Below are 27,444 nucleotides of genomic sequence, written 5' to 3'. Positions count from 1 at the left end.
AGATATTGAGGAGAGGGAGAAAGAGAGGAACACAGGCTAGTTTCAGAGAAAGTATGTAGATAGTTTTATTTCTGTCATCCTTGTCCCCTTAGTTAACAAGTATTGCTTTTTGACATGAATTGTGTTATTTTTTCCCCACTATATGACCAGTTAGTCTTCCAAAGCAGATACTGTTCTTTCTTGGATCAGAATGAAAGTTTTAGCTTCAGTCATTTCCACTGAAATAATCAGAATTACATTTACTAAATGCAGATTTTAAGTTTTTATTCTGTTTAGGTGATAATAATATTTCAAGATTGATTCTACTTCTTTACAATGTATCTGTGGGAATGTTACAAGGCTTTATTCACTATTATTCCATATTGACTAAGAACAACATGAAATATGCATCATTATTTATAAGTCCTTTCTTTATGCTTGAGGTAATGATACATTCTTAGTGAGGAGAAAAAAATTTTCAGGATCACTTTTTGGCTGTTACTTAGTAAAGAGGGCAAGTAGCAACTAAAGAATGGGGTCTGTTTATCACAAACAGTTTTCCTTCGAGTTTGTTTGTTTTTCGTAAATAAAAGAAAAAGTGATTAGAACTTCTAAAGAATGGGGATGAATTTGTTAAGAAGCCCAGATCAAATTCACAGGAGAACTTAACTTTTACAATCTTTAAATGTCTTTACGCTCCAAAGTTGTGTAGCACACAGCTCTCTTGTTTTAAGTGTGAGAGCAATAGCTTCAGTTTGATACAGAAACCTCTAGTATTAAGCACAGATACATGTTTTGCTCAGTCAACTATATGTGTTGTCTTGATGAAATAAAAAGGAAAAAAAAATACTCCTAGTGCATTTGTTTGGGATTTTACAAACTGCAGGTGGCTCCCTTGGTCTTCCAGTTAATTCAGCATGTGTATTTTTCTTTCTCCTTACCTTCTGTTTCAGAAATGTATGACTTCAGAGCAAAGGAAGATACTGCTTTGGGGTATAGGGCTACGAAGTGCTTCTGTGTCTTCTGGAATTTCACTTAGTTACTGCTTGATTATGTAATCAAATTTCATATATGAGAGCTTCCAATAGAAGTGGTCTTGTTTGTCAACTCAAATGTATTTGAGTTATTTTTCAACAACAGAATAAATTCAAGTACTATGAGAAAGGGAGAACAAGATACTAGTTTGACCTTCTCCATCTTTTCCTTTCTTCTTCAAAATGATTTATCCAATTGGTACTGTCGGATTAAGTGATGGGGAAAGCTCTGTTGTAAGTAAACTGATGCCTGCTATTATTACTACTTAGTACAGATTTATGTATATATATATGTATTTGTGTTACTTTCCTTCTTAAATGATCTTAAAATTAATTGCATAAGAATGTATTTCTTGATTAAGGAGTTATTTTCGTTACATCTTAAGTTTTGAGTGGCAATTTAAAGAATCAATGTAGTAATGTGTTAGACCAGGGTTCTTAGAAATTGAAAATGAAAATATTGAGGATGAATGGTGGAAGAGTCATTTTTTATGATAAAAAGTGTCAAGGGAGAAGGGGGGAACTCAAATTCATGCATTTTTCCCCTACATTTGGTATGTCAGAGAAGACATTAGAGAAGAGTTAAGATCACTACACAGATAGCATATGTTATTGACAAACATATTCAAGAGGCATGAAATTCCAGTCTACTGTGTGATATCTCTGCTGGTAATGTACAGAATGTTGTACTATACACATTGTTTTTCAAAGGGAAATAGAGCTTTTGCTTTTGCTTTATAAAATACAGTAGAGGAAGAGAGAGACATTTTTTCGTATTCTGAAATGTCTATTTCAGTCTCAGTGATGCAGTGCTCAAATGAACTATAGCACATTTAATGAGCAGTTGAGGACAGAGACACATATACAAGGCACACCAGGGAAAGGGATTATGTACAAAGACTAATTAGCAAGAAATATGAATACATTCATGAAGTAGTCTTGATCTATAATGCTCTTACAGAGAGTATCTTTTCTTTGAGTTCAGAGAAAAAGAAATTCAGAAGTTGAACTGAAAAAAAAATCTTGAAAGTGTTTTTTAGATAAAAAAAATGCATGTATTTCTGGAATTAAATATATTTGGTAAAAAGATTAGACTGTAAAGAATGCTTTATCTAATGTCAAAACAGGAGGAAAAAATCAAGTTACTCTTCAAGGGTTGTTTTTTTAACTTGATTTTTTACAAGGGAAATTAAGTTAGATTTAATATGAAGATAAGTAGTCAGAACATGATTAAGTAGCCTATTCTTTTTTTTAATGACAATTTTCCCTTAAATGTAATAGTAATATTATCTGTTGTGAAAGTTTTTTTGAAGGGTGGCTAATCTTTCCTGTTTAAGTGTTTATATATCAAAGAACATAAAATCCTCATGGTGATAATGAGTTGGAGGTCAGGCCCTTGTTGTCACTTCTAGGTCTGTGTTCTGTAGTTCTGTGCAGGATGTTTTTTAAGAATGTTTTGTTTTCTCGTGTGTTATTTGTAGTTGTGGCTAAGTTTACTGAAAACTTTTTCAATACTAGTAAAGAAGGCTCCTTATTTAGTTACTGCTAGAAAGCTGAGAGTTGTAATTTAGTTTCTTTAGCTGATGTACAGCCATACAGTTGGCTGTGAGTTTATGAAGTGAAGGTGGGAGGAAAAAATTAAGTCAGTGGAGAAAAGGATGAAGGATGAAGTAAGTAAGAAAAACTTTCTTACTTACCAAGAAAGTTTGTATTGACTAGTGAATAGTTCATGCACCTATATTTGCATGTCCTGAAAACTTCCAGCAGGAATAACAGTGTATTTGTTTAAATAAGAAAGTCCACCATAAAAAAGATATAAAAGAATTATTTCATAAGAAAACACTTAAATTTTGGTTAAGTCTGCACGAGAGTTGTTGCCTACATCTTACCAGCAGAACTATAACTAGTTCGTAATACACAGCTTCCTAAATATACTTTCTCACAATTTTCTGTTAAATGAAATGTTGCTTTTTGCTATGAAATGTCAAAATGTATTCTGCTTCATGGACCAGTTCCAGATACATATTTACTGACCCGTAATGCTCTTGTACTTAAAAACCAAAAACTTTTGTCCCCTGATAGTTTTATGCGCAAAACTGATTTTTCTTTTTTGCTGAACAAAATTAACTGAATAAATAAATTCTCACCTCACTTAGAGGTTGCTAGCTGCTTCAGCTGTAATTCTATTAGGAGATGCTTTGAATGTAATATCTTCCATTGCAAGAATGTCTGCCATATATGCAGTGAGCACGGATAGATCTATTACGTAAGTAAATAAAGGTTCTTTGGGGATAGGTACATGTAAAAAGCTATCTAAAGGATTAAGAGTGAACAATTATGCTACTAACCTTCTGAATTCATTGAGAAATTGAAAGTATTAGGTACGTAGGCAGATAAAAAGCTGATAATTTTGTGGACTTACTGAATTACTTGCTAATGGTCCCTGAAGGATGTAAAATTGAAATGAAACAATACTTACAGAGTATACAAAGTTATGTCTATGCAGCTGTGAAAAACTGATACTTTTTTGTAACGTAATTCCTTTAGATAGCTTTTTCTAGTCTTCAAGGTGAGAATATAATTTCTTTAAAACACTAACACAAATGTATTTCCCAAGGTGGAGAGGCAGGGGAATAAGAAACTTCCAGTTTAACTGCTTTCTAAAAGCAGAATGTCATCGTGCTACACTGGTTGATTTTTATAAATGGTTTTGAAACTGTCTAAGTTGTGTATTCTAAAACGGAAGAAGCTTGGTTTTCTTACTGTCTCTTTTGGTCTTGCATTTAAGACATTTTTATTATTCATGCTGATACGTTGCCGTTTTAATAAATTCTATTTTGCTTATGTTGCTAGAATAAAGGTAAACAAATCATAGATGACGTTCTAAATTTAAAATATAATATGTATTTTGTATGTGTCTATGCTTAAAGCTAACTTACATTGGTAAAGGTGAGCAACTGGTACTGTTGTGTGTCAAGACTGTCTTAAGTCCACTACAATATACGTGGCTTAATTTAGTATTCTGTTGGGTCCCCTAAGAGTAATCTTGTAATATGGAAGTAATTTATCATTTACCTATTGAAGGCAAATAATCACTGCACATGCTTTAGCTGTGTGTGAGAGTGTTTTGAACACCCTTTGAAATTCTGGGGCTCCAAGGAAGTGTTTTCAGGTCAGATCTATTAGACTGTAGCAATAACATATGAAGCCGTACCTCCTCAGGCCAGTTAACCCTGGTATTTTGACTTCAACAGATGACTAAGAGTAGATGCTTAGGTAAGGGTATAAGAAAAAGGTAAATACACGTTACGTAGTACATGGAGACTGTCTCTGTAGACTATGCAGATAGAATAAACTGAATGCATTGATAGTTCTCAGCTTCAAACAGTTCAGTTTTTGAGTGGGAAGTTGCGTCTTTATACATGGCAAAGTGCTCAATGTTTTCTTCAATGAACTCATGCAATCTTTTAGCATTCATAACTTGTACCATTGATCTCTGTATTTCAAACCCGCTTTTTGCTGTTTTTTCTGGTTTGTTGCTACCTTTTTTCTCTTCATAAGCCTTATTAATAATTAATTCCTTTCCACTTTCTCAGTGCTTTCAAAGACCGCTGTCATACTGGTGGGGAAAACCAAAAGTGTATATTATACACAAAAGGCAAACAGCAAGACATCACTGAGTGGTGGCTGTTACCTAATAACTTTCAGTTGACCTACTGCAATAATTAGAAAAAAACAGTGAAGCAAAGCATCGTGTTTTTCAACCATCTCAATTACTTTCTATCAGTAATTACTCAAAAAAATAAATCAATTACTCTTTATCATAAAGAATATTGTGTTAGTATGGTACAAGCATTTCACTGTCCTGGTATATTGCAGCTCCGTTGGGATGACTTCAAACTGATCTTTAGTTAGAATGTCTGTAATGTAGAAAGACACTCTACATGTGTTCTGTGGCAGTTCTTGTTCCAAACAAGCCACTTTCCTCATAACGTGTCTGAATAAAACTAAGTAATTCTAACTTAAAGGTAGAATCCGGGTTCTTGTTACTGACTTGTGGGCGCAGATGCATTTATAACATAATATTAAGTTGAAAGATATGCTTATTATATATTACAACTAATTTTATACTGCCCATGACAAGACCATATTTTCAGATGACACAGACTTCTACACTTAGAAGAGTAATTTCTCAACGTTTTATTAATAAGGAAAAAGTTGCTATCAGTATTTATCAAAGCTGTGACTTCCAGTCAACATCACGGGGTACTGGTTACTGGTTATAGAAAATAACAGAGTCTCTTAAGAGAGATAATTCCCCAATTTTTAAAATATAATCTCTCCCATAAAAATTTAGGCTTTGGATTCAATAACTATGAAAGTATCCCTTTGAGTTCTGCTTGTTATTCTGTTTAATAAAACAGTAAATATGACCATATTACCATTGTTATTAATACTGATAATTACTTTCTCAAGCCTAGTAATTGATTATTTTTTTTTAATTTCTTTATTTTTAAGTTTAAATTAGTATGAGAATACAGTTCTTTTTAGGAAGTATTTAATGGAATTTTACAAGTACTAAGTCAACAGAAATGAAAGATTCTGTAGTTAACTGCATAGGTCAGACTGTATATCCAGAATACATCAAATTGCACTTAAACTACAGACTACAGTAGATCTTGAAGATGGTGAACAAATGGAGGATTTGGGGATTATAATACATACAAGTGAAACAGTTTTTCGTGCAGGTTTTTTTAAAATATTGATAATAGCGAAATATTTTTAAAAGGGAGAAGATATTGGAGGGTGCATTTGGGGATGTGTGTGGTTTTTTTTTTTTAATGTTTAAATATTCAGTCAGGGACTTCACATGTCAAATAGCACAGTGTATGTAGTGGAGGGGGGACCTAAAACTTCAATTTTAGAGAAGACAGTCTGTGCACCAATATCTACTTAACTTGAGTATATAAAGGGATTTTAAATCTTTCGATTCTTTTTAGCTTCATTATTTCTAAAATTCATTTGTAATATGAAGTTCACGTGAGTGTCTTTATTGGGGAAGATGTGCCTACTCAAGCAGAACAGTAGTTGAACTATTCATTTAAAAGATTTTTGCTTACTAAACTTGTCATAATAACAGAAAATGAGTTTATGAAAATGTTGATGAAATAAGATTTTTCCAACATTTTGTTTTACTTCGATTTTTATTTTTTTTTGTTGGGGGGGGGGAATCTGGAAAATACTTCACTACTCTGCCTTACAGTCTGTTGTGATAATGACCTAGTAAGTGAGGGGAGAAAAAAAAAAAACAACTGGGATATGAGACTGTCTAAATTAAAATTACTATTACAGGAAGCATTTTATTTTATTCTATTAGACAAATGTGTTTTCTGACCAATATAGAAACTTACTGTATTACTTCTAAAATGCATTGGCTGATCTCTTTAGTAATTAATCAATTACTGTTGCATAGACAATGAAAATCTATGATGTCTCAGTGCCCAGCAAAACCCACCATGGTCAAACACTGTCACAGGCCTCCTAGCAAGGTGACTGCTTGCCCCATTTCCGTTAGTTAATGAGGATATTTGGATAATGTCCTCAATACTGTATTTTAACTTTTGGTTAGCCCTGAAGTGGTCAGACAGTTGGACTTGATGATCCTTGTAGGTCCCTTCCAACTGAACAATTATTCTTTAGTTTATTATTATTCTTGGGTACCTCTGCAATTAATAGCTAATCACTAGCTTCCCAAGGTCACCAATTTAGTCATGCTCAAAGAAGTTTCATTTTCTAGTAAAGTTTACTGATTTTTTGTGCTATGAAATATCTTTTTATCATTCGGTGGCTTTCAGAAAATGTTAGGGTCCTATTTACTTGGCATTTTTGTATTTCTAAAAATTTGTTGTGACTTTACAGTAGCTGAGTAACAAGCAAGTGTAGAACAATAATTTTGAAAAGCCATATGTGCTTATTTATATTGGTACAGAAGTTAAAAGTCCTCGTGGTAGAACTTTTTTTTTTTAATTAAGTCTCTGAAGTATTTCAAGATCTTTGTGTATATTTTTTTACCACAGTTATATTTATTCTTATTATAACTATTTTTTTAATGTATTTAACACTGTTTAGTGTCACTTCTTTTTTGTTTAGATCCTATGTGGTTTTCAAGTAGTGTACTTTTTGTGGGATTATATTAGTTCCCAGCTGAAGGCATCACTAAAGGTACCCGTTTAAGTAGCATGTGCATTGATTGCATAATGTATGATGAACAGAAAACAATGCCTTGCAGCATGTTGCATCAGCTTTTTTCCTCTTACAGTGATAAACAAATATGTTTTTATTAACACAGTAGAACTGAATTCTGAATTTAAAAAGTAGGTTATATAACATGGGGATTCAGATATTTTTCTTTTCTTCAAAGAGACATCTGCATGTGTTAAAACTCCCTTTCTTCCTTCTGCTTGATCATGTTGGTTCTCTACCTTTCCCTCTTCTGTCTGCTTTAGAAAGATGGTAAACAAAAGTAAAACCAACCAAAACATTCTGTAGGTATAATCAGTGTGAGACAACTGTGCATTAGTAGTTTTTTTGCCACTTCAGTGAATGATTGTTGATGGTTTAAAAAAAAAGCTTGTTGCTTCTTCCCAACTAAATGGAGAATTGCACTAAACTATATGTATGAAGCAATACAGATGCTTTAGCTTCCAGACTGATTCTTTTTTTAATCTTTTTTGAGCTACCCTGTGTTAACTGCTGTAAAATCCTTATTCATCTCTACCTTCAACTAGTTCTTTGGCATCAAGATAAAAAGCCTGTCTCATCATGAAATAGGCACTTGTGCAAGGAATACCTGAAAAGAGCTGGGAGGTTGGTCAGTAGTAGTATATTGATTGTTAAATTTATCAAGTAGTGTTTTATTTATTTAATTCTACTTTAAAAGTCTGTAATTTGTGGTTCTGTTGCAGTCAAGTCACTGCTAAAATGGACTGAATGAGAAAGAGGCTCAATAACAGAAGAGGCAGAAGCATGACTTTTGATAGCATTATGCTTGTAATCAATCAAACTGTGTAGAAGAATTTCTGGTAATTTAATGTCTCTTCTGCCTGTAAGTCTTAAGTTGGTAAGATTGGTGTAGATGCTCAACAGCAATTTTGGTATAGTCACTGAATTTAGTTGTGATTTCAGTTATTTCTCTATGATTTTTGTGAATTGGCATGAAGGTAACTAAAAGTTCTTAGTCTCGTGCTTGAAACTATTTGAAGAGTAGCGGTAGTTTGTTACAAAATTTCTGAAAGTTTGGTCTTTTGTATTGTAAGTATGATTACTACTTTCACAACACCTAGAGAAATACAATCTAGAAACAGTTGAGGGAGGGATACTATTGAAGATCTGTTGTTTGCCCTGTGTGGACTCTTGCTCATAAAGTTGTTTTAATTTCTGTGTCTGATCAGGTGTATGTGAATTATCAGTGGAAAAAAAAATCCTTTGTGTGAACTGACATTTGGTAGCATATTTGCTTCTCTGGTTTTGTATATTATAACAAAACATTTTTGTTAGCCCTGCAGTTTTGCAGGCCTCAAGATAGAGACAAATAGTACTGTCTTTGTGTATTTTCTTTTAGCTAATAAAAGAACAGGTTTATCTTTAATGTTTGTGGCTGATGGACAAGTCTCATACTCTCTCTGTAAGCAGATTATAAGGATATATGTTCTTCACCATATTTCCATAAACATTTGATTTTATATGGAAATTAGGAAGGCTTCATTAAAGGGATTAGGAATAAGTCACTTACCTGCTCAAATCATTTCTCACACCTGTCTCACCAAACACAAATTCCTGCTTTTCCATAGTTTCTCATGCTTTAACAGAACTCACAACATTTATTGTGTTGTCATGGGAGAAGTCGTTATTAACTCTTGGATTATTACTTTTTTATTTGTTCAGCATCTGGTTTTATATCCATGTTTAATTGAGAACAGTTAGCGATAAGGGTTTGATTATTTCATAGAGTGTCACTTTAGGATTTTGAACTGTAGTTCATTGGGTCAGGGCTATCTGTAAGATTGCTGTAAAGTTGGTGTGTAACTCTGTCCTTTGCCAAATATATAGCAGGCTGGTCATATGTGGCTAGGCTTGCAAAATAATAGCAGGGAAAGGGGAGAACAAGCATTACGTTGTTGAACAGTCTTTTCTGCTTAGCTTTCTCTGCTTCAGGCCTTTTAGAGGTAGCTGGAGAAAAGGGAACTGTCTTGGACTAGCTTAGTTTATGCTGGTATGCAGCCGCGCAGGGTAAACTAATTATTCAAGTGGTATAAACCCAGAAGTATTACTTTGAGATGTTTTCCTGCTGGTAATGTGTACGAGGTGAAAGCAACTTTGTTTTTTCTTTAAGAGGTTGAAACTGAGGCTTTAGTGTTACTCTTAACACTAAAAGTATACATGTTTTCATAGGAGATAACTGTAGTGAAACCCATCCTGATGAAACAGTACAGCAAAAAAAAACTGCTCTGAGAAGAAAAATATTTAGTCTGCTTAAAACTTACTCTTAATTATACTTCAAAGTTTTGCAATCACTTCTGACTGACTTAAAATGTTCATCAAATTTTATTAGTGTTAGACATGTTAAGCTTCTATTTCTTCAGTGCCAAATATGTTCTATAATATTTAAAAGGAAATAAATCTTTGTTAATGGGTTTATGCAATACTTTAGCAAATTCTGTAAAAATTAAGTACACTGAGTTATTCAGAAGATCATCATATATTTTAAATATCTGAATACCATTTTACTTTCTGTATAATTTTAAGTACTGAATATAGAGCTAGCAATCTTTGTTACTTATAAACAAATGATAAAAGAATCCAATTTAAAGTATTTTTATATGTTTTACAGTGTGTTTTTTTTTGTGTATTTTGCTCTTTACTATGGACAAGACAAATAATTAGTAAAAACCTACCTCTTCAGGTTTATTTTGTGATGAATCTAGAATAATTTATTTTACTGGTTTTGGGTTAACTTCTAATGCTATCTGAGATACTTCAGTGTCAACAGAGGGCACTCATGTGCTTTGTGGTAACACCAAATCAGTGCATTTTTAAAGGTGTTTGGAATAAACTGGACTGAAGATACTAGAACTTCTGGGTTAAAAATATATATAAAAATATATAAATATAATGTGATAGTATTTATAATATATGTATATATATAATGTGATAGTACGTGAAAAATTTGTCATCTTATTAAGAATTTCGTTTCACTTTCTTTCTACTTAGATATTTTGCAGTACATTGAGGCAATGGATTTGCATTTTCTTGAGCTAATTCTTATAGATTTGTTATGGCTTTCTGACTAAGTTGCTATTAGTCTCTTCAACAATTGTATCAGAATTTAATAAATACATTCTTTACAGCTAAAAAGGCAATAGAAGAAACAGAAGAAAAGAAAGTAGCTCAGTCGAAGAAAAAGATTAAAGAATTAAGAGTTTTGGATGGAAAAACTGCACAAAACTTATGTGAGTGTCAAATATTATAAATGAATAATTATCATTTCCACATGGCTGTTCTTAAATATTCTTTCCTTGTTTAAATGTGCAATATTTTTCTAAAAATTGGCTAATGTGAATGCAAGTCTTAAGTTCAGAGAAGTTTTATGTAAGTATGATTTAAATTCATACAGACTTGGAAAATGAAAAAAACAAAAAACAAAAAACAAAAAAACAAAAAAAAAAAAAAAAAAAAAAAAAACAGAAAATGGTGTAAACTTAAATTTTAATTATACCTTTTTTTTAATTACAGAGTTGATTGTTTCTCTAACTGCATTAAACTAGAAGTCTAATTACGTGATAGTCACTGATTCAGGGACACAGTGTTGGTGGGTTTGGCTTCTCAGCTTCCATCCCCAGTGGATTTTTCTGGTTACAGCAGTGAATAAAGAACTTGATGAGGGATAGATAGACTTTTGAAGAGACAAATATTGCCAAATGGGATAAATTAGGTGCAAAAACCACTATTATAAAATATAAAGAAAACAGCACCACCTATTATTTTTAATTTTCTTTTCCATTTTAAGATGGAGGGAAATTGGTTTCTGAGAGTAGTAGATTTTTTAATATCTGAATTAGAAATACCTTAAAATGCCAGTAGTCCATCTACACTTGAGGCAAAGCAAGTATGTAAAAACAAATCCGTGCACTGTTTATTGCCATATCCATGAATACATTTTCCTAAGCAGAAAAAGTGCTATGACACAAGTGATAGAAAATTTTAAACAAATCATTGAAAATAGGATTGTAGGAAAATCGGACATAGTAATTGGGTTGAATATGTAGCATATCATGAAAAACGATGTATCAATCTGTATGCGTTAGGGATATTTTGCGTTTTATGGAATGGGGTTCTGAGACGTTGTAACATCCTGGGATCAAATTATTTTACAAATGTTATCTTTGAAACATATACAATATATATAGTCTCTTTTATAAGCTTAGTTACTTAAAAATGGTAGAGGAGTTAGAGTGTGTGTATATATATTGTCTTTGCCTTTGACAAGGATTTTTTTTAGAATGTTATGAAAATACTCAAACAGTTATAAATTCAGTACAGCTGTGTAAACGTGGTTGTGAAAGCAGAAGTACTAGCTAAAGTCTTATAATGGGTTGAACGTGTCTGTTTTAGTAGTAACACAAGTATGTTGCTATTCATAAAAGAAAAAAAATATAAGACTTATTTCTGACAGATAAATAATACTGCTAGGAAGCAAAAGTCCAAATTGTTGTTGTAGTTTGATTTCTTAGAAATGACATTTATTATGATTTCAATGGAAATAGCATACTTCATATAACACTTAGTTTATATAGAAAATTTTCTTGGTGTGAGTTATCTTAATTTGGATCAAGATAGATTTTTTTGAGTTGTTAGAATTGAAATTTGTATTCCTACATCCATCTTCTTTGACCTTTTGGATTCTAATGATTTCTTACTGAATTTCAGCAATATTTTTGGGTTCTTTCCGTTTGCCTTACGAAGAAATAAAAAATATCATTTTAGAGGTTGATGAAGAGAAGCTGAGTGAATCCTTGATTCAGGTATGTGAAAAATGTTTGGTTTTGTTCATAGGGTGTTGTACATACAAATGATTACAAATGATGTTGTATCATACAAATGATATAAAGGTGTAAGAATTAAGAAGTAACAATAGTGTAGAGTTTTCTGGATATCAGCTATAAATATATCACTTGAATTTAGTGTTTTGTTTATTTCACTTCTACTTTTGTATATGCTTACATATGGCAATAAAACTGTCTTTAAAAGACTCTTAAAATTCTTTCTTCTGAAAGTGAAAATTCATAATGTAGGAGATTAAAAAAAAATAATCTGGTTCTAGTTTTTGAGCTTGAGACAAATGTTTACCTAGTTTAGGCTAGTGGATAATAGAGTTTCAGGAAAGCTTCTTGTTGAAAAACCTCTGGTTGTCACTAGTGATAGATGAAACTACTTGAATGTTTCAGGATACTGCTACAGTGCAATGCAAGACCAACCAAAGAAACAGAATCTATAAATCAGACCTGCTTCTGAGTGTCTTTGATCTTATTTTAAGGCCAAAATCTGTCAGCCAGAGAGATGAAAATATGGAGTACAGCTTCTTTACATGTCTCTGGTTGCTGTCCTCACAGTAGGAGGAGAGCAATCTATGTGGAGTAAGAGCACAAGAGAGAAAAAGGCAAACCTGAAATGGTATACAGATGCAGCACACTGATGATACTGATGTTGAATTACGTCCCCTTAATATCCTATGCAGATTATTGGTGTCATCATTACCAGCTGATCCAGTCTTCACTTATTGATGTTTTTGTAGCTAATGTAGTGGGCTGCTGTTTGTCCTTTTGTTCTTCGTTGTCCCCTGTTTGTGACCCTGTCCTAATTCCCACAAGGCTTTGTAAATGAATGTTTTCTTCCTTTCTTGGTCGTGGAAAATGATTATTCCAGGGAGATTGGGCTGAACAGGTCTTAGTACTTCAGTTAGTACTTCATCACTTTGTCAAATTTTAGCATGGATTTTTTTAAGCAATGTTTTTTTTGTTTTGTTTTGTTTTGTTTTGCTTTTAAAGATATAACATTTAGCATTACTTGTAACATTTAATGTAAGATTATGTTATCTCCACAACAATCTTAAGTTGTAATCAAAATGCTATAGAATTGCATGTTTCATCTTTATCTGTCTATATGTTTATCTGTCTATAACTTCTAAATACTGTGAAGGCATTCTTCAAATTGGAGACAGTGCTGATGTCTGTATTAATTACTGGTTTCATTTGATTTTTATATAGTGTCTAAGCTATGTAGATAAAATAAGTTCCCTATAATTTCCTCATGTATTTCTGTGTTGTGTTGTTTTAAACATTATTTTAAGATGCCAGCTCATTTGTTATATCAAGTTTAATATAATGCCTTTTTTATTTTAGAACCTAGTGAAGAATCTTCCTGAACAGAAAGAACTTAATGCCTTAGCTGAACTGAAGGATGAATATAATGATCTTGCTGAGTCAGAACAATTTGGAGTTGTGGTATGTATTAATCCAGTAATTAACTGGAGAGTATTATTTCATCAAATAGATGAAACTCGAAAGTCTTTTGGTTAGTGTTATTGCACATTCTGCATTAAGTAAATGTTGCTGTATTTATTGATCAGAAACAGTCGAAAAATCTCTGTAAATTCATACTTGTTTTCTTGTGGTAGCGATTATAGCGTGTGATTAAGAACATTAAGACATTTCTTTATCAGACCAAGTCTTTAATCTGATTCTTGTATGGTGTTTTGCATGGAACACTTAAGTATTTATTGTGCCTAGAGTGTTCTTCATAACTGTTTTATGAAGTCTTAGAAATTTAACTTCTTAAAGATCCATTTACTGTGGCACTGACAAATTTGATAAATTTATTCTTCTGTATTGAAAACTGAACATCTGAAAGTCATGTGCTTATAATATCTCAACTCAGGTTTTATCTTTTGGTAAGATATATCTGCACATCTTTAAAGGTGGGGGAAAGATTTCTTTGTAGGAAGAGTTACAAAATTGCACTCTGATCAATAGAAAGCTTTTTTAGGAGTTGGACTCGATTTTACTTGTGGGTCCATTCCAATTTGGGATATTCTATGATTCTATATAATATACATGTGTGTATACACCCACATGCATATACATACAGTATGAATGTGTATGTATACATATATTTATGAAACTGCTTTAGAAAAAGCATGGATTTGTAACAGAATTGAAATTTAACATCATATTCTGTTGTTTTTACTGGTGTTCAATAAATGTATCTATTACAAAGGAAGGGATATCAGATAAAATGACTAGAACCTGTCTCTGAATGAAATCATTCAGTTTGCATAAATTGCCGAATACATGCTGGTATGTGATTTTATGGTGCCGAGTATTAAGGTAGGACTTGGAAGATTCTTTTTCTGATTCTGGTTTTCCAAAGACTTGATAAAGCCTTAAGCAATTTAGTTTATCATTTCACTTTAGTTTTGACATTCTGAGAGACTATATCGCCTTTGTAATGTATTTGAATGTATTCTTAACACCAGAGGAGCTAGGCTTGGTGTTGTTGGAATTTTACAGCGTTATGTAAATTAAAAAGTATTAAAACAGAAATAGCAGCTCTTGAAAGAGTAGAAACAGCTTTATTTGTATATACGCATGTGTGCGCGCGCATGTGTGTATGTATATATAAACAGTCTCTGCTTTGAGTGTAAGTTGGCTTCAGAAATACCTTTTGAGTGATTTGTTTGTATTTAGGGAACAAGATTTGAACTAGTGAGATTTTTGTAGAGGATACAAAAAATGAAAGGTATCCATGAGTTTTGAAAATTCCTAGGCAATTGATTTTAATTTTTTATAAATGGTATAAAGTTCCAAAAACATTATTTCAGAACAACAAGGAAACTTGGAAGAATATGAACATATTCATTCCTAATATTCTCCCAGATTTCCTCGTTGTTCTGAAACATGATTTTGGAACAGTTTATATTATGTATTATTTTGTATTTATTATAATGTAATATTTATATAAACTCTTTAAAACCCGAGGAGGAAGATGTTGTTCCCTCCTGTCATGTAACAGACATTTCTAGTGAATAAAACGGTGTGATAAGATGACAATAGTGCTTCCAGCCCTATGGCAGAAAGGGCTTTTAATCTCTAGGAGGGAAGGCAGGCAGGCAGGCCAGAACAATTGCACTGTTTGCTTCCTGCCTACTTTTGAAATGGCAACAAGCAAAGGGTGACAGGGAGTGACTGATGTACCTGAAAAGCCAAAGTGGCAAATTGTGTAGATGTTGTGCAAGAAAAACACAGGATGGAAGCAAGCATGGCAGAGGCACTGGGACAAAGGACTGGTGTCTGCCATTCAGTTAACTAGTTAAGCATAATTTTCTGAAATTTCTCAGTTATTTTAATGACCTTGAATTTTGAAGCATTACTTATAGACGTTTCTTCTTTTTACTGCTGTAAGGTATTTCATATTGCACCTTTGATCTTTGTAGCTGAGATTTTTCTCCCAGCTTGATGCCTTCTGCACACTGCAATTTATAAACATCATACCCTACTTGTCTCTTCGGCTTCAGTCTTTCTCCCCATTCAGTTTTTGCTGCATTTCTCTCTAGCTTTTACATAATGGTATTTCTGGAATGCTATACTGTCTATCTACATCCTCCGACCGTTCTGCTCTCTGTTCGGTAACAGTAAATTATTTTCCTGATGAGGAATGATGAGGCCGAACTCAGTTTTGGCTATCTTCGTTTTCAAAAGTGTTTTCATTACATATAGTCAGAAGTTCCTGAGCACCATCATGTCTTTTGCTTTTGCTCTATCACTATGCACTTTCAAGAATTCTCTGTGTCTTCTCTGTTTCTTCCCTTTAGGTAGTTACAAATGGTAGTCAAGGGCAGCTATTCATTAAAGAAACAGGTGTTGTGGGTTGATCTGGGTACACAGTTAAGCAGAGCACAAATGCTCACTTATTTTCTCCTTATATCCCCTCCCTGCAGGGTAGAAAGAAAGCACAGAAGTTGAGATTATTAAAAAAAAAAAAAAAAAAGTTCAATAAATGAAGGACAAGTGGAAGAAGAAAAAACAAAAGTGATGTAATGGCATCTTTATTTCAACTCGTAAACTTACTGTGCAACTCCTGTCTATTCATTGGGGGAAGGCAGATTGAGACACAGAGAATGCTGTGACACTGTGCAAACACTGTTCAGCAGTAATTAGAACATCACTGTTATCAGCATTGTTTTCATCATAAATAATAATAAAAAAAGCACCATACAGTCTGCTGTGAAGAAAACTAACTAATCCTAGCCAAATGCAGTAAAACAGATTAGTCCAACTTGATTGTAGCTGCCAAAATTTGTTTGCTTGTCATACGCATATATATTTTTTTTAAGAATTGAACTAACTATATTTGTTCGTTTATACAAAGATGATCTGCTGTTCATGAAGGTAGAATTATTTCTCTAAATTAACATGTTCAGAAGGTGTTATGAAAGAAATTGCAACTTCATTTGAAATTCTAATGGGGCATAGGACAGGCGGGATGAGGTTTTGCATTTTGTACCTATTTTGGTCATATTTGGTCATATTTGACCAATGGATGTGCAATTTTGGTATTATGCTAATACACTGCTGTTAGAAATAAAACAAACTGATAGTAAACTTAAGGCGTAATTATTATAGGTATCAAAATGTTGATCTATCCCTGTGGAAGCATTTATTTTTAAAGTAAAGAAAACCTGCAAAATAGTCTTCCGTTATTTGCCATATATTTGGCTTCATCTTGATTGAATGAATATGACTTTGATAAATGAAAGAACATAACTGATGCTCTCGTTTACTTTAGCATGTTTGTATATGAATTGTCTGCACAGTGAGCGTAAATTAATTTACCAAGTGCAAAGTGACTTGACAGAGTGCAAAAGCTATTTCAGTTTTCTGTTACCAAACATAATACCGAGCGTATGATATTATGTGGAGAATGTTTTTGTTCTCCTATTTGGAAGGGTTTTTTTACTTTGATCCAGAAGACTAGAAGAAGGACTCTTGTGTTGTTTTCATTTAGTGGTAAACCAAAAGCAATTAATGAAGTTGCCAAGATACAAGCCCTGTGTATTAGGTATGTGTAGAAAGTAGGTGCTCTCAAGACACTTCTTACCAAAGCATGAATTAATGCCAATTGGCTTTACTGATATCTGAAAACCACTTGAACTGAGGAGGAGTAACCTTGGGTTTTAGCAGTTGTTGCATAGTTCAAGTTTTTAATTGATCAGTTTTCTAGCAACTAGATCTAGTGCTTGCTTAATGCTTTCTCATTCCTTCTATATATTATTACGATTTTTTTCTTTTCCCAAAAACTATGCCACTAATTGAAAGTGGTTGGGGAGATAGTATTCTCTTTCTTGTTTGCCTTAGAAATAGATGATGTTGGATTTACCTCACTTGTTAGTACTACTGGATTGAATCTAAATGGTTCTTCAGTAAGATTTGACTAAAAAATGAGAAGTCATAAAAATATACTTTTTTTTCAGACAGTACTAATATAGTCATTTATTTGTGATTATTTGTTTTGAGGAATGACTGACTACAAAAGTTTACGAAAGATATAAAAGCATGTGATGCAACGTTAACCAGAAAAAAAAAAAAAAAGCTAAATCAAGCATATCAAAATGGTGATGTTTACCTCATGAAAGGGTTGAAGCTTGTTGGCATATTCAAATTTATTTCTTACTAAACCATATGGTAAAATATTGCTTTCAGGATATAAAGAGTTTTACAACTTTTTCCTATGCTATTATGAATAAAAACATTAATTGGAGGTCGTCCTGCAAAAGTCACTTAATCACTTAACTTGCTTTGACTTCCATTTACTGTAGCACAGTGAATGTAGATTGTTTTCAGAACAAATGTTTTCAGTATGACTTTTGTGAAACAGAGAACGATTAGAAAAGTAATGTTTCAAGACTGAATGGTGGTGGCTTATGGAGGCTTCAATGGATATTTCTAATAATGGGGATTAAAAAGCAAGTTATGCTGAAACACTTTTTTACTGAATCATTCATTTTCCTCGTGGAAAAATCTCGGTTCCTCAAAGGAGCTGTGGTAAAAGTCTGAGCAAAATACATAAGCAAATAAAAAAATCTTTGTTTTGATGGCCAAGATCTGTGATTTGTCACATAACAAAGCTTTTCTTTCAGGGGGACAAAGTGCTTCAGGAACACCACTGATAGTGAATACATTGGGGGAGAAATCTTTCTGTATTCTTCTAATTAAAATTAAGAGTTAGATTTGGAAGGTAATCATTCTTGCATTTAAATGAAAATTTTTAAGTGGATTAAAAATTTTCAATACATATTATTTTCTTAAATTTATACATATTTTTATGAATTAAAGTCCATGGCAAAGTAGAAGGAAATATTACTGATTACTTGTGCAAAATACAAAAGAATAATTTCTAGAAAAATAAAATTGGTATTGGGGTTTAAGTTAATGATATTGCTATCAGAGATAATTCTCAGTATCTGTGTCATGTACTGTTGTACAACTTTGTCATCTTATGGCCTTCCCATCAGGTCAGGAATGAATTAGTGCTATACTACCTTTTAAAAAATCCCTGAGACAGAAAATAGTGTCTTGGGGAGAAGCTTTACAAAGTTTGTTTCAAAACACAACAAGTTGAATAGTAGGCAGTGTGTTGCCTACACTTCATGATGTTATGTGATCAGAACTGAAAGAGTGAGTAAACCTAAGTATATCCTTTTTTAGTAGCTTCGTGTATATTTTTTCAAATCTATAGAAACTTGTCATAAATTTGAGCCAAAAACTCTTCATTCACCTCCTAAATCTGGATTATGCATTGGGATAGACAAAGATGAGACTTTTTCTTGGATGGTATGAACTTAAAAAGCTTTCAGATCAAATATATATCATACTTTATCTATAATATAACTTCGAGCTTGTTTTGTAACCATCATTCCAAAATGCTGATAGGATACATATTACTTATCACTTGGTATCAGTATAGGTAATAACGGAAAACTATTTGAGCTTTGGTTTAATTAAAACCTGCAAAAATATCACCAAATTAGATATAGCACTAATGTAATTTGCTGATGTTATCAGCAAATATCATAAGTTATAGCTCCCATTAGTACAATGGCAATATTCCGTGAACAGTGGCACTAATGTAATCTGGCTTCATATAAACATCTGACTAATGAACCCTGACCTCCAGTGTCTCAAACTCACTTAGATATTCCCAAGGCCTTCCACAAGGGCCCCTAAGAATTCGTCATCTTTTTCTCCCCAACTGCTATCCCAGTGATGAAGAGAACTTGAGAACTGTGCATCAGCTCAGTAAGAGAGTCTAAAAATGAGAATTCTCTTGTTTAATCAGACTGTAACTGTTTATATTTCTGCTATCTTACAATCTTTCAAGCGTCTGTGGTTTAGACCATTTCTGAAGGAAGAAAAACTTGAGAAGCTTAGCTTCCAAGTCTAACTTCATTGGAGCTTTGACTAAATGGTCATCAAATATGCCTTCAGGCTAATATGTTAACTGGTGGAACTGGCTTACATACATTCTGTGATGAGGAACAATTTTAGTAGTGTACATATATTGCTAGTGAGTTTGGAAATTAATGATTTGGTAACACAAAGCACTCTTATTTTCAGTATGTTGTTTTACTGAATTATTTCAAGCAAAGCATATGGTTTTGGGAAAAAATACCTCTGTGCGGGTACAGATTCTTGGAAAATACAAGATAGGCAATGAAAACATAGAAATTGTAGTCTTCCGACTCTGGCTGCATAATGTTGGTTTTTAATATAAACCTTTGTTCTTTTATGTTCTGATGTAACTTTTCTTGTTTTATAGATGAGTTCAGTGAAAATGTTGCGGTCACGTCTCAATGGGATCCTTTTCAGGCTTATGTTTGAAGAACACGTAAACAATATCAAACCTGACATTATGGCGGTTACAATGGCTTGTGAAGAGCTGAAGAAGAGTGAAAGCTTCAGCAGGCTTTTAGAGTTAGTGTTATTTCTTGGAAACTACATGAACTCTGGTTCCAGAAATGCACAGTCTCTTGGTTTTAACATCAGTTTTCTTTGCAAGGTAAGATGAAACTATAAAACTGGTAAGCGTAGATTCATGAAGCTTACAACCACAAGAGAAACTACCATAAGTTAGGGAAAAACACTCAGTCAATGTAGTTTACTGACCACATCTCTATTTTAAATAACAGAAGCACAAACACAGAATAAAACTTTCTAGCATGCTATGTTCCTATAGCTGTCCTACTCAGTGCACTGGTGATTAAAGGCAGTTGTTAAACTATAAGTCCGTTCTGAGTCTTTCTGGAACATAAAAGTAGAACAGACTTTCCAACCTCAATTTTTTCAACCATTATCTCTTCAATAGTATGCACATAGACTTTGGGATAAATTGCTCTGGCTACTTGTCTCTTGCTTCTGTATTCCATCCTGCTATCCATAAAGCAAGAAGTAAGTATGTGGAATTAAAGACAGACTTTTTTGTCCTATGTTAAACTTCACTTGTGGTGGCAAAATGAGATACATCGACTTAATTTGTAGCAGTACTTGTTTATTTAAATGATGAAATGTGATTAAGGCGTTGATCTGAGCTTGACCATCTCAGTTTGTAAAGTACCTGTCTTTGAAATAAAGAGATGCAACATCTGTAAACAGATTTAAAACAAAACAAAACATAAATCTCAGAATTTTGCTGTTATTTCTTATGTTTGATATAATATGAGTGCCCATGATTCAAGTCCCCGTCTGAGGCCACATAGAAATCTAATATGTACTTCAAGGAGTTGTAACTATGGGGGAAAACAGCCTGTCAAATACACAGCAAGTCTGATCTGACATATTTCAGTAGAGGAGGACCCTCTGCTAACTATAGTTTAATACAAAGATTTTGCCAACATGACGTAAAATAAAACCATGACCCAGAAAGTAGTTTAATTCATTAATGGCTTTTTTAAAGAGTAGCCAATTTGAAGTTTATTTTATAAATCCAATGATGCTTTTTCTTGTCACTAACATATGAATCTAAAGGGAAATTAGTGAGTTAAGTGGAAATCTACTTTTTTAATTTAGAGGGAGATAAAATGATGACTATGCATAAATGGTATTCTAGCATAGCACAGATTTGAGAAGGTATTCTTGCATTCCAGGTGACTTATGAATTGCTGTCAATGCAAATCCCAAAGGTGTTGACACAGCTAATGTAGATTGACTAATCCTGCAAATTGTTTTCTACTTGAACTGAGTAATTGCTGAAGCATAACTCTCTGTGCTTACAGCTGAATTCCATTTAAAATAACTGAGATAAAAATTTATGACTACTTGCCTTGCCCTCAAAAAAAACAACCCACCTTTTTTCAATACATGTTTCTGAAGGAAGTACTCTTTTACCTGTGAGAGAAAATATTTAAGCATTCTCTATAACAAAATGCTTACTGTGCTGCTGCATTTAGATGTTAATTATGTTTTGTTGTAAGGTGATGTCTAAAAATAAAATAATCACAAGGACAGTGATGTCTGTTGGAGTGAAAAAGGAGGTCTCACCAAAACGTAGACATAAAATTGTATCATTAATACCTCTGTGTAGTAATTATGCTTGTGAATTACCACTAATCAGTTGCAAAGTCAGGAAAAGTAATTTAAGTTAGTGGATAAGTTTCTCCAGACAGAGCGACATAGTTATTATTTGCTTCTGTTGTTTATTAATTAAGTTAAAATATGCTTGCTGCTTCCATTTAGTCCTCTGATTTTCATGGCTTTTATTCATTTACCATTCGGATTTGAATTAGATCATTATAATAATGTGCTTTTGCTATAGATGTTTTTTCCTCAAAATTTATCCCTGTAGCGTCTTACTTAAAGAACCACCCTTCTGGACCATTGATATTTATTTTGTGTATATATATATATATATAAGGTGTTTACACACTTAGTATTCTTGATTATTTTTTTTTAATTTCATTACTTCTATAGACAAGACTGATATTTGGATAATGACTTTTTTTTTTGTACATTATTTTTGATTGGTAATTGCATTTGGTTCCTTTGTTATATAGCTTTCAAATTCTACCCTCCCATTCTCCCCCCAAAGTAGTAAGATGGCATTATTGGCTCTGTATTTTTAACTAAGAGTATAGTCTCACAGACCTTCATTAACTGCCTTGAAGAATATAAAATATTAAACTATATCAGGTGGTGGTATCTTCTGTTAACACCAGATTTAATATATTTGTAGCCACTTATCAGCTTTATTACGTGATTAAAACAGTCTTGAAATCAAAGACTTGAAAAATGGTTGGCCTTCAGTTGTGTAAATCAGTACTTCTGTATGCATAAGGATGGTAGGGTGAGTGTAATGTCCTATTCAGAGAAATCTTACTGTGAATAGAAAAAATAGAAATACCTGTCTTCTGTTTTTTCGCTGAAGGCACTAAGAGAAAAAAGTGAAATTTTACAGCAAAAACAAGATAGCAGTCTGTTTGCCAGTGTCTTGTGGCTTAAACGTGTTTGCTCTGTGGTGTACCTATATGCTACTAAATTTTGAAGGCTGTGTAAACACTGAAAGACATTTATTTATTTATTTTATTTTATTGGTGGCAATTTGAGAAGGCAGCGTTACTGCATAAAAAGGTCTGCCTTGAATAATTTTCAAGTGTATTTGTTTCTTCTCCCAGGCAATATATTTGAGTTGTAAGCTTTTATAGAGGAATTTGAGAGCCATTAGTTTGCATTTTGATAGAATATATGTAAAGCATAATAATGACTAACTTCCTTTACTGTTTTGTGAGCTCTGTTTTTGTGTGTGGAACCCTCATAAGTCATAGTATGTTATTATTTAGAAATTGCATTTCCATAATGTCAGGTACATTGTTAGACTAGGCGTCAGGTATAAAATGTCAAAAAAATTTCATCCTAATTTTTTGTTTTGCTTGCCATGGAAGTGGTTTTTTTTTGTTGTTGTTATTTAAGTGACTTTAGAAACAGAAACGTTTCTTACCTTTTCTCATACTGTCTTTTGTTGAGTCACACTGTGGCATGAATATAAACTACAATTTGCGAAGTACAGAAAATGCTGTAGAGCATGCTTAGCATGCTTTAAGAACTTGTTCGCTGTTCTGCCTGTCAATTGGCATATTTAATCAGTTAGGAAAAAAATCAGACAACACAATTTCTTTCTACTAACCGCAAGATCATCTATTCTCTTAAAACAAAAGACAACATTTTAAATTATTAAGTTGCTGCCGGTTTTGGGAAGAGCTTTAACCTGAGACTACACTTGTACGAAGTGCGTTCATTCTCTGTCCCAGTATTTAAAATCTCTGTCAGCTACTTTTCAAATATACTGTGAAGGTGTTATTTTCATACTATATAAATAAGTAGCATATAATTTTTTACTGTATAAAATAAAGAAAGCTTTCATAGTATGGCTTTTTTGCTATTAAGTTTGCAACTTCTTGGAGCTTACTGTGTTTTTTTTATTAATCAAAGGATTGTAATAAATAATGTTAATTTGAAGTGATGCTTTGGCTAGTCTTCTGTTGTCAGGGCCAACTATACAAAGGAAAAGTCTGTATTAGGTGCATTTTGCTTCTTTCAGTGGCTCATGAATGATGGCAAAACTTAGTGTTATGAACTGTTCATGAAGTTCAAAAACATACAGTGGGACACAAGAGGAAAAGTAAAAAGGGGAAGTATGAATGTCTTTTTTTGAATTACTAGCACGATTAAGCTTCTATTTTGTGTAGAACAATTATGTTTTGATGTCTGTCTATATCACAGGTGATAACAATTTTAGAGATGAGGATGTCTGTTTGTCTACTTTTGAAGATTACATATCTAGTGACCGTTTCTATAGGAGTTTTATAAACAAATAAGAATGTTTAGCTTAATGTTTTCAAATGCTTATTTTTCACTGGTAATTTTTGGACTGATGGTGTTTTTTTTAAGCTCACTGTAGTCTACTTCATTGGATAAAGCATAATCTAAGTTTAATAACAGTATTATCCTCTGGATATTCTTGTTCTAGAAGGACTTCAACTGTTATGTGAACATGATTTATTCTAAATCAAGCGGAATGTGGCTTGTATGTTAGTTTTTAGCTATTCTTTATATTTGATGTTTTGACTAGGGGTTAAGTCTCAGAAGAAATAACCAGAAAATATAGTTGGTTTAGGGGAATCAAACAGTGGATATTAATCAAGAATTTCTGAAGTCTTAATACTTGTAAGATGGTAAGATTTTTTTCATTAGACCAGTAATTTAAACTGTCTTTAGGCTTTCTGCCTATGCATGGAACCACAATAAGAGAGCTTTTATGTATTTATTTATTTATTTTGGTAGAACCAGAATTTCTGACTGTCAGTAAGTTAGAAGTGTCTGTATACACATTTATTTAAGTAAAATGCGTTTAGAAATCAGTTTGGTTTTATAAAGTATCCTAACCTGATAAATTCACTTTTCAATAGAACTTGATATCCATATTGATTTTATTGTTTTTCTTGAACAATCTTAAAATTAATTGTCTGTAGTAGAGCTGAAATCAAAAACAAGGCAGGTATTGATCTGAGACAAGTCTTTTGTGAAATACATGTTCTTAAAATATAGCTGGTCATCTGATATACAGAAATCTTATTGTGTAATAGCTTTTAATAAAGTTCAATAAAAGAAAACACTGATTCAAACTTACTTGGTTATAGTTAGAAAGCTAATGCTTTTGTGGTAATTGCAAATCCTTAAAAGCAAATTCTGTTTCTGAATGTTACACTGCAGAGTATATTCGAAAAAGCAGTGATTCGTAAACAGCATTTGGAAGAGTACAGAAAACTTAATTTTGTTTAAGTTTTGTTAAGTTTTAAGTTTTTTGTGAAGTTTAATTTTGTTTTTGTAGAGGCCAAGCAGTTACTCCTGGTGTATGTACTAGAGTATTCTTGATTGCCTAAGTGTCAAGTGCTCTGTGAAAACATGAATATGGCAGAAGTAGCAAAGTTATGCAGGGAAGATGCTGTAATAATTAACTGAAGTTGAATATTTTTGAGTTGTTGCTTTTGATTATTGTGTGTAAATGATCAAACTGTAATTATTTGCAAAAAGATGATAGTTACCATCTTTTCAAGGATGAGAAAATCCTTGTAGTTTTAGGCTAGATAGAAATGTAATTGAAAGAGACAAAATTAGCTTTAAGCATATGTAGAGTACAGCTTCTGTTGTTTTGTGTTTGAGTTAATGGAAAGGCTAACAGCAAGCATTGTTGCTTTAAATAAAGCTTTTCTATTATTCCATCTGGAACAATTTGTTATTTTATATAATAAGTAATATTTCTGTGTTGTTCATAGTGAGAATAGTACAAGATGAGCTGTTCATATAGGTTGAGTATCACTGACTAGTGTTTATTTATTGACTATTGGTCCTTTCTCTTTTAACTTTCTCTTTTAAGGTTGGGATAGAGAGAGAGAGATTTCTTGGCATGAGATGCATGATTTTATGTAATCTCATTTAAATCAATAGAAAGCTCTTCCAGGAGCAGGACGTGGATGATCCTTGTGGGTGTCTCCCAACTCAGGATATTCTATGATTTATAATAATCAAATGTTGCTCTGGTGGTGATTCTATGAATATACTAAGTTGCGTTACATTCACTGTCGCTTTTATCTCTGGCACCTGAAAACTTAATACAAAGATACCCGTTAAGCAAGAAAAACAAATTAATACCTGAAACTGGTTATGGTATGATTTAGCATTTTAAATCGCTTATCAAAATATTGCAAGAAACAGGACTATTTTATTATATTGATGTTATTTTTGAACTGCAGACCTAGATACTCTATATTTAATTGATTTGAATGGCTATGCTTGCAAGTATTGTGTTCTGTGTATATTTATCTTTGATTTAAATTCCAAACAAGGAATGCAATAGTACCAAATTAATGCTTTGACATTCAGCAGGAAGCTGCTCCATAAAACCTCCTATATTGATCTACTGACTTCTTTAATCAAATGTGTTATTTCCACGTTTTCTCTCAGATTAAGGCCGTGGAATCAAAATCTATATTTGAAGATTTTAACATTCTTGTTAGTATCTCATATAAAAATAAATGGATTGGAAAACCTTAAATCAGTGACATGCATTACTAATGTTTTACAAATGCCATATATGTGGGCGTTGCTCTATAAAAGCTCTTCTGTTCCAATGCATTAATACTACTAGAGAAGTAGTAGATAAATTAGGTTATTTTGCTTTAAAAAAAAAAAAAAATCAAATGATGATTTTTTTTAATATTAATGAGGTTTTTTTGTTTATTAAGTCTCAGGGAACTGTTGTAACTTCCCTGGGAATGCTTTGGAAATGAAACAGTAAAAACAAAAGGGGCATAATGCAGAAGCATTTGAAAAGCAAGGTTTTTTAGGAGTCACGAACTTGTGTTCCAGTACATATGGTTATTAGGCAGGATGCAAAATATTTTCATATTTTTTTTTTAATTATTTAATATAGCTAGATTGATAGCAATGAAGTTCTCTTGACAAATTATGAAGATACAACCCTAAAATCCACCGTTTCCTTTAAAAATGGGAGATCTGTGTTTTTCATAAAGTCAAAAATGTGAAGTTCTACCAGAGAGTCAAAAGAGAAAGGACCCATTAAGTTTTCACAGAGTGTACTCGTATTCAGGGTAAACAGACAATTTCAAAGCATGTTCAAACTTTTGTTAGCGTTCTAGGTTCTATCTTGTTTGTAATTTATTTTTAAAGTCTGCCAAACTACACTTGAGAAGTGCGTATTTTCTTCTCTCATTATTAGTAGGTTTAGAATTTTATTTTAAAATATTGATACAGTTACTCAATATTAGGTATTGAAAGTCAAATATGAATTAATTTACTTAAAATGTGTTCCTTGATTGGTCTAAAGTAGAGAATTTGAAAAGGTTGCTCAGTATCTGTATGACTGTTTATGAAATGTTTTAAAGTTTTACAGTTTAGCAGATGTTAATATTAGTTTGGATATTAATGGTGGTGACAAAACATGTTTATTTTGTAATCTGTAGGTAAAGTAATTTGGTTGTTTTCCGGGAACAAATGTTTTATCCACTATGATATCATAAAGATCAAAGAGTGTAAATCCCACAGTTGCTGTTCATGGACAAATTGGAATGCAATTTCTTCCTACTATGCAGATGTTGGGCCGCTAACATGCTTTTTTTTCAAGTTGGAAAAACCTTTATATATACGTAGCATATTAAAACCTTATAACTACATACTGTTACTGAGCACTGTTTAATCTTATATCACTGATTTTTTATGAATTAAATTGCATTCTTAATTGCCTAAATACC

At 32.5% G+C, this 27,444-nt stretch overlaps 1 protein-coding gene across 4 annotated transcripts in view; it reads left to right on the top strand.

Moving 5' to 3' along the window:
• The window catches only part of DIAPH2 (diaphanous related formin 2), a 174,010-nt gene that overhangs the window by 54,460 nt on the left and 92,106 nt on the right, over window positions 1-27,444 (top strand). For all 4 annotated transcript variants that reach the window (XM_032195988.1, XM_032195987.1, XM_032195986.1 and 1 more), the window contains 4 exons: window positions 10,421-10,522; window positions 12,000-12,094; window positions 13,472-13,573; window positions 19,944-20,183. In XM_032195988.1, the coding sequence (XP_032051879.1) occupies window positions 10,421-10,522; window positions 12,000-12,094; window positions 13,472-13,573; window positions 19,944-20,183 (539 nt within the window). The remainder of the gene's footprint in view (window positions 1-10,420; window positions 10,523-11,999; window positions 12,095-13,471; window positions 13,574-19,943; window positions 20,184-27,444) is intronic.

Source organism: Aythya fuligula, chromosome 13 (genome assembly GCF_009819795.1).
Source record: "Aythya fuligula isolate bAytFul2 chromosome 13, bAytFul2.pri, whole genome shotgun sequence".
NCBI classification, from domain to species: domain Eukaryota; kingdom Metazoa; phylum Chordata; class Aves; order Anseriformes; family Anatidae; genus Aythya; species Aythya fuligula.
Note: the sequence above shows the minus strand (reverse complement) of the source record. Positions and strands in the feature narration are given on the sequence as shown.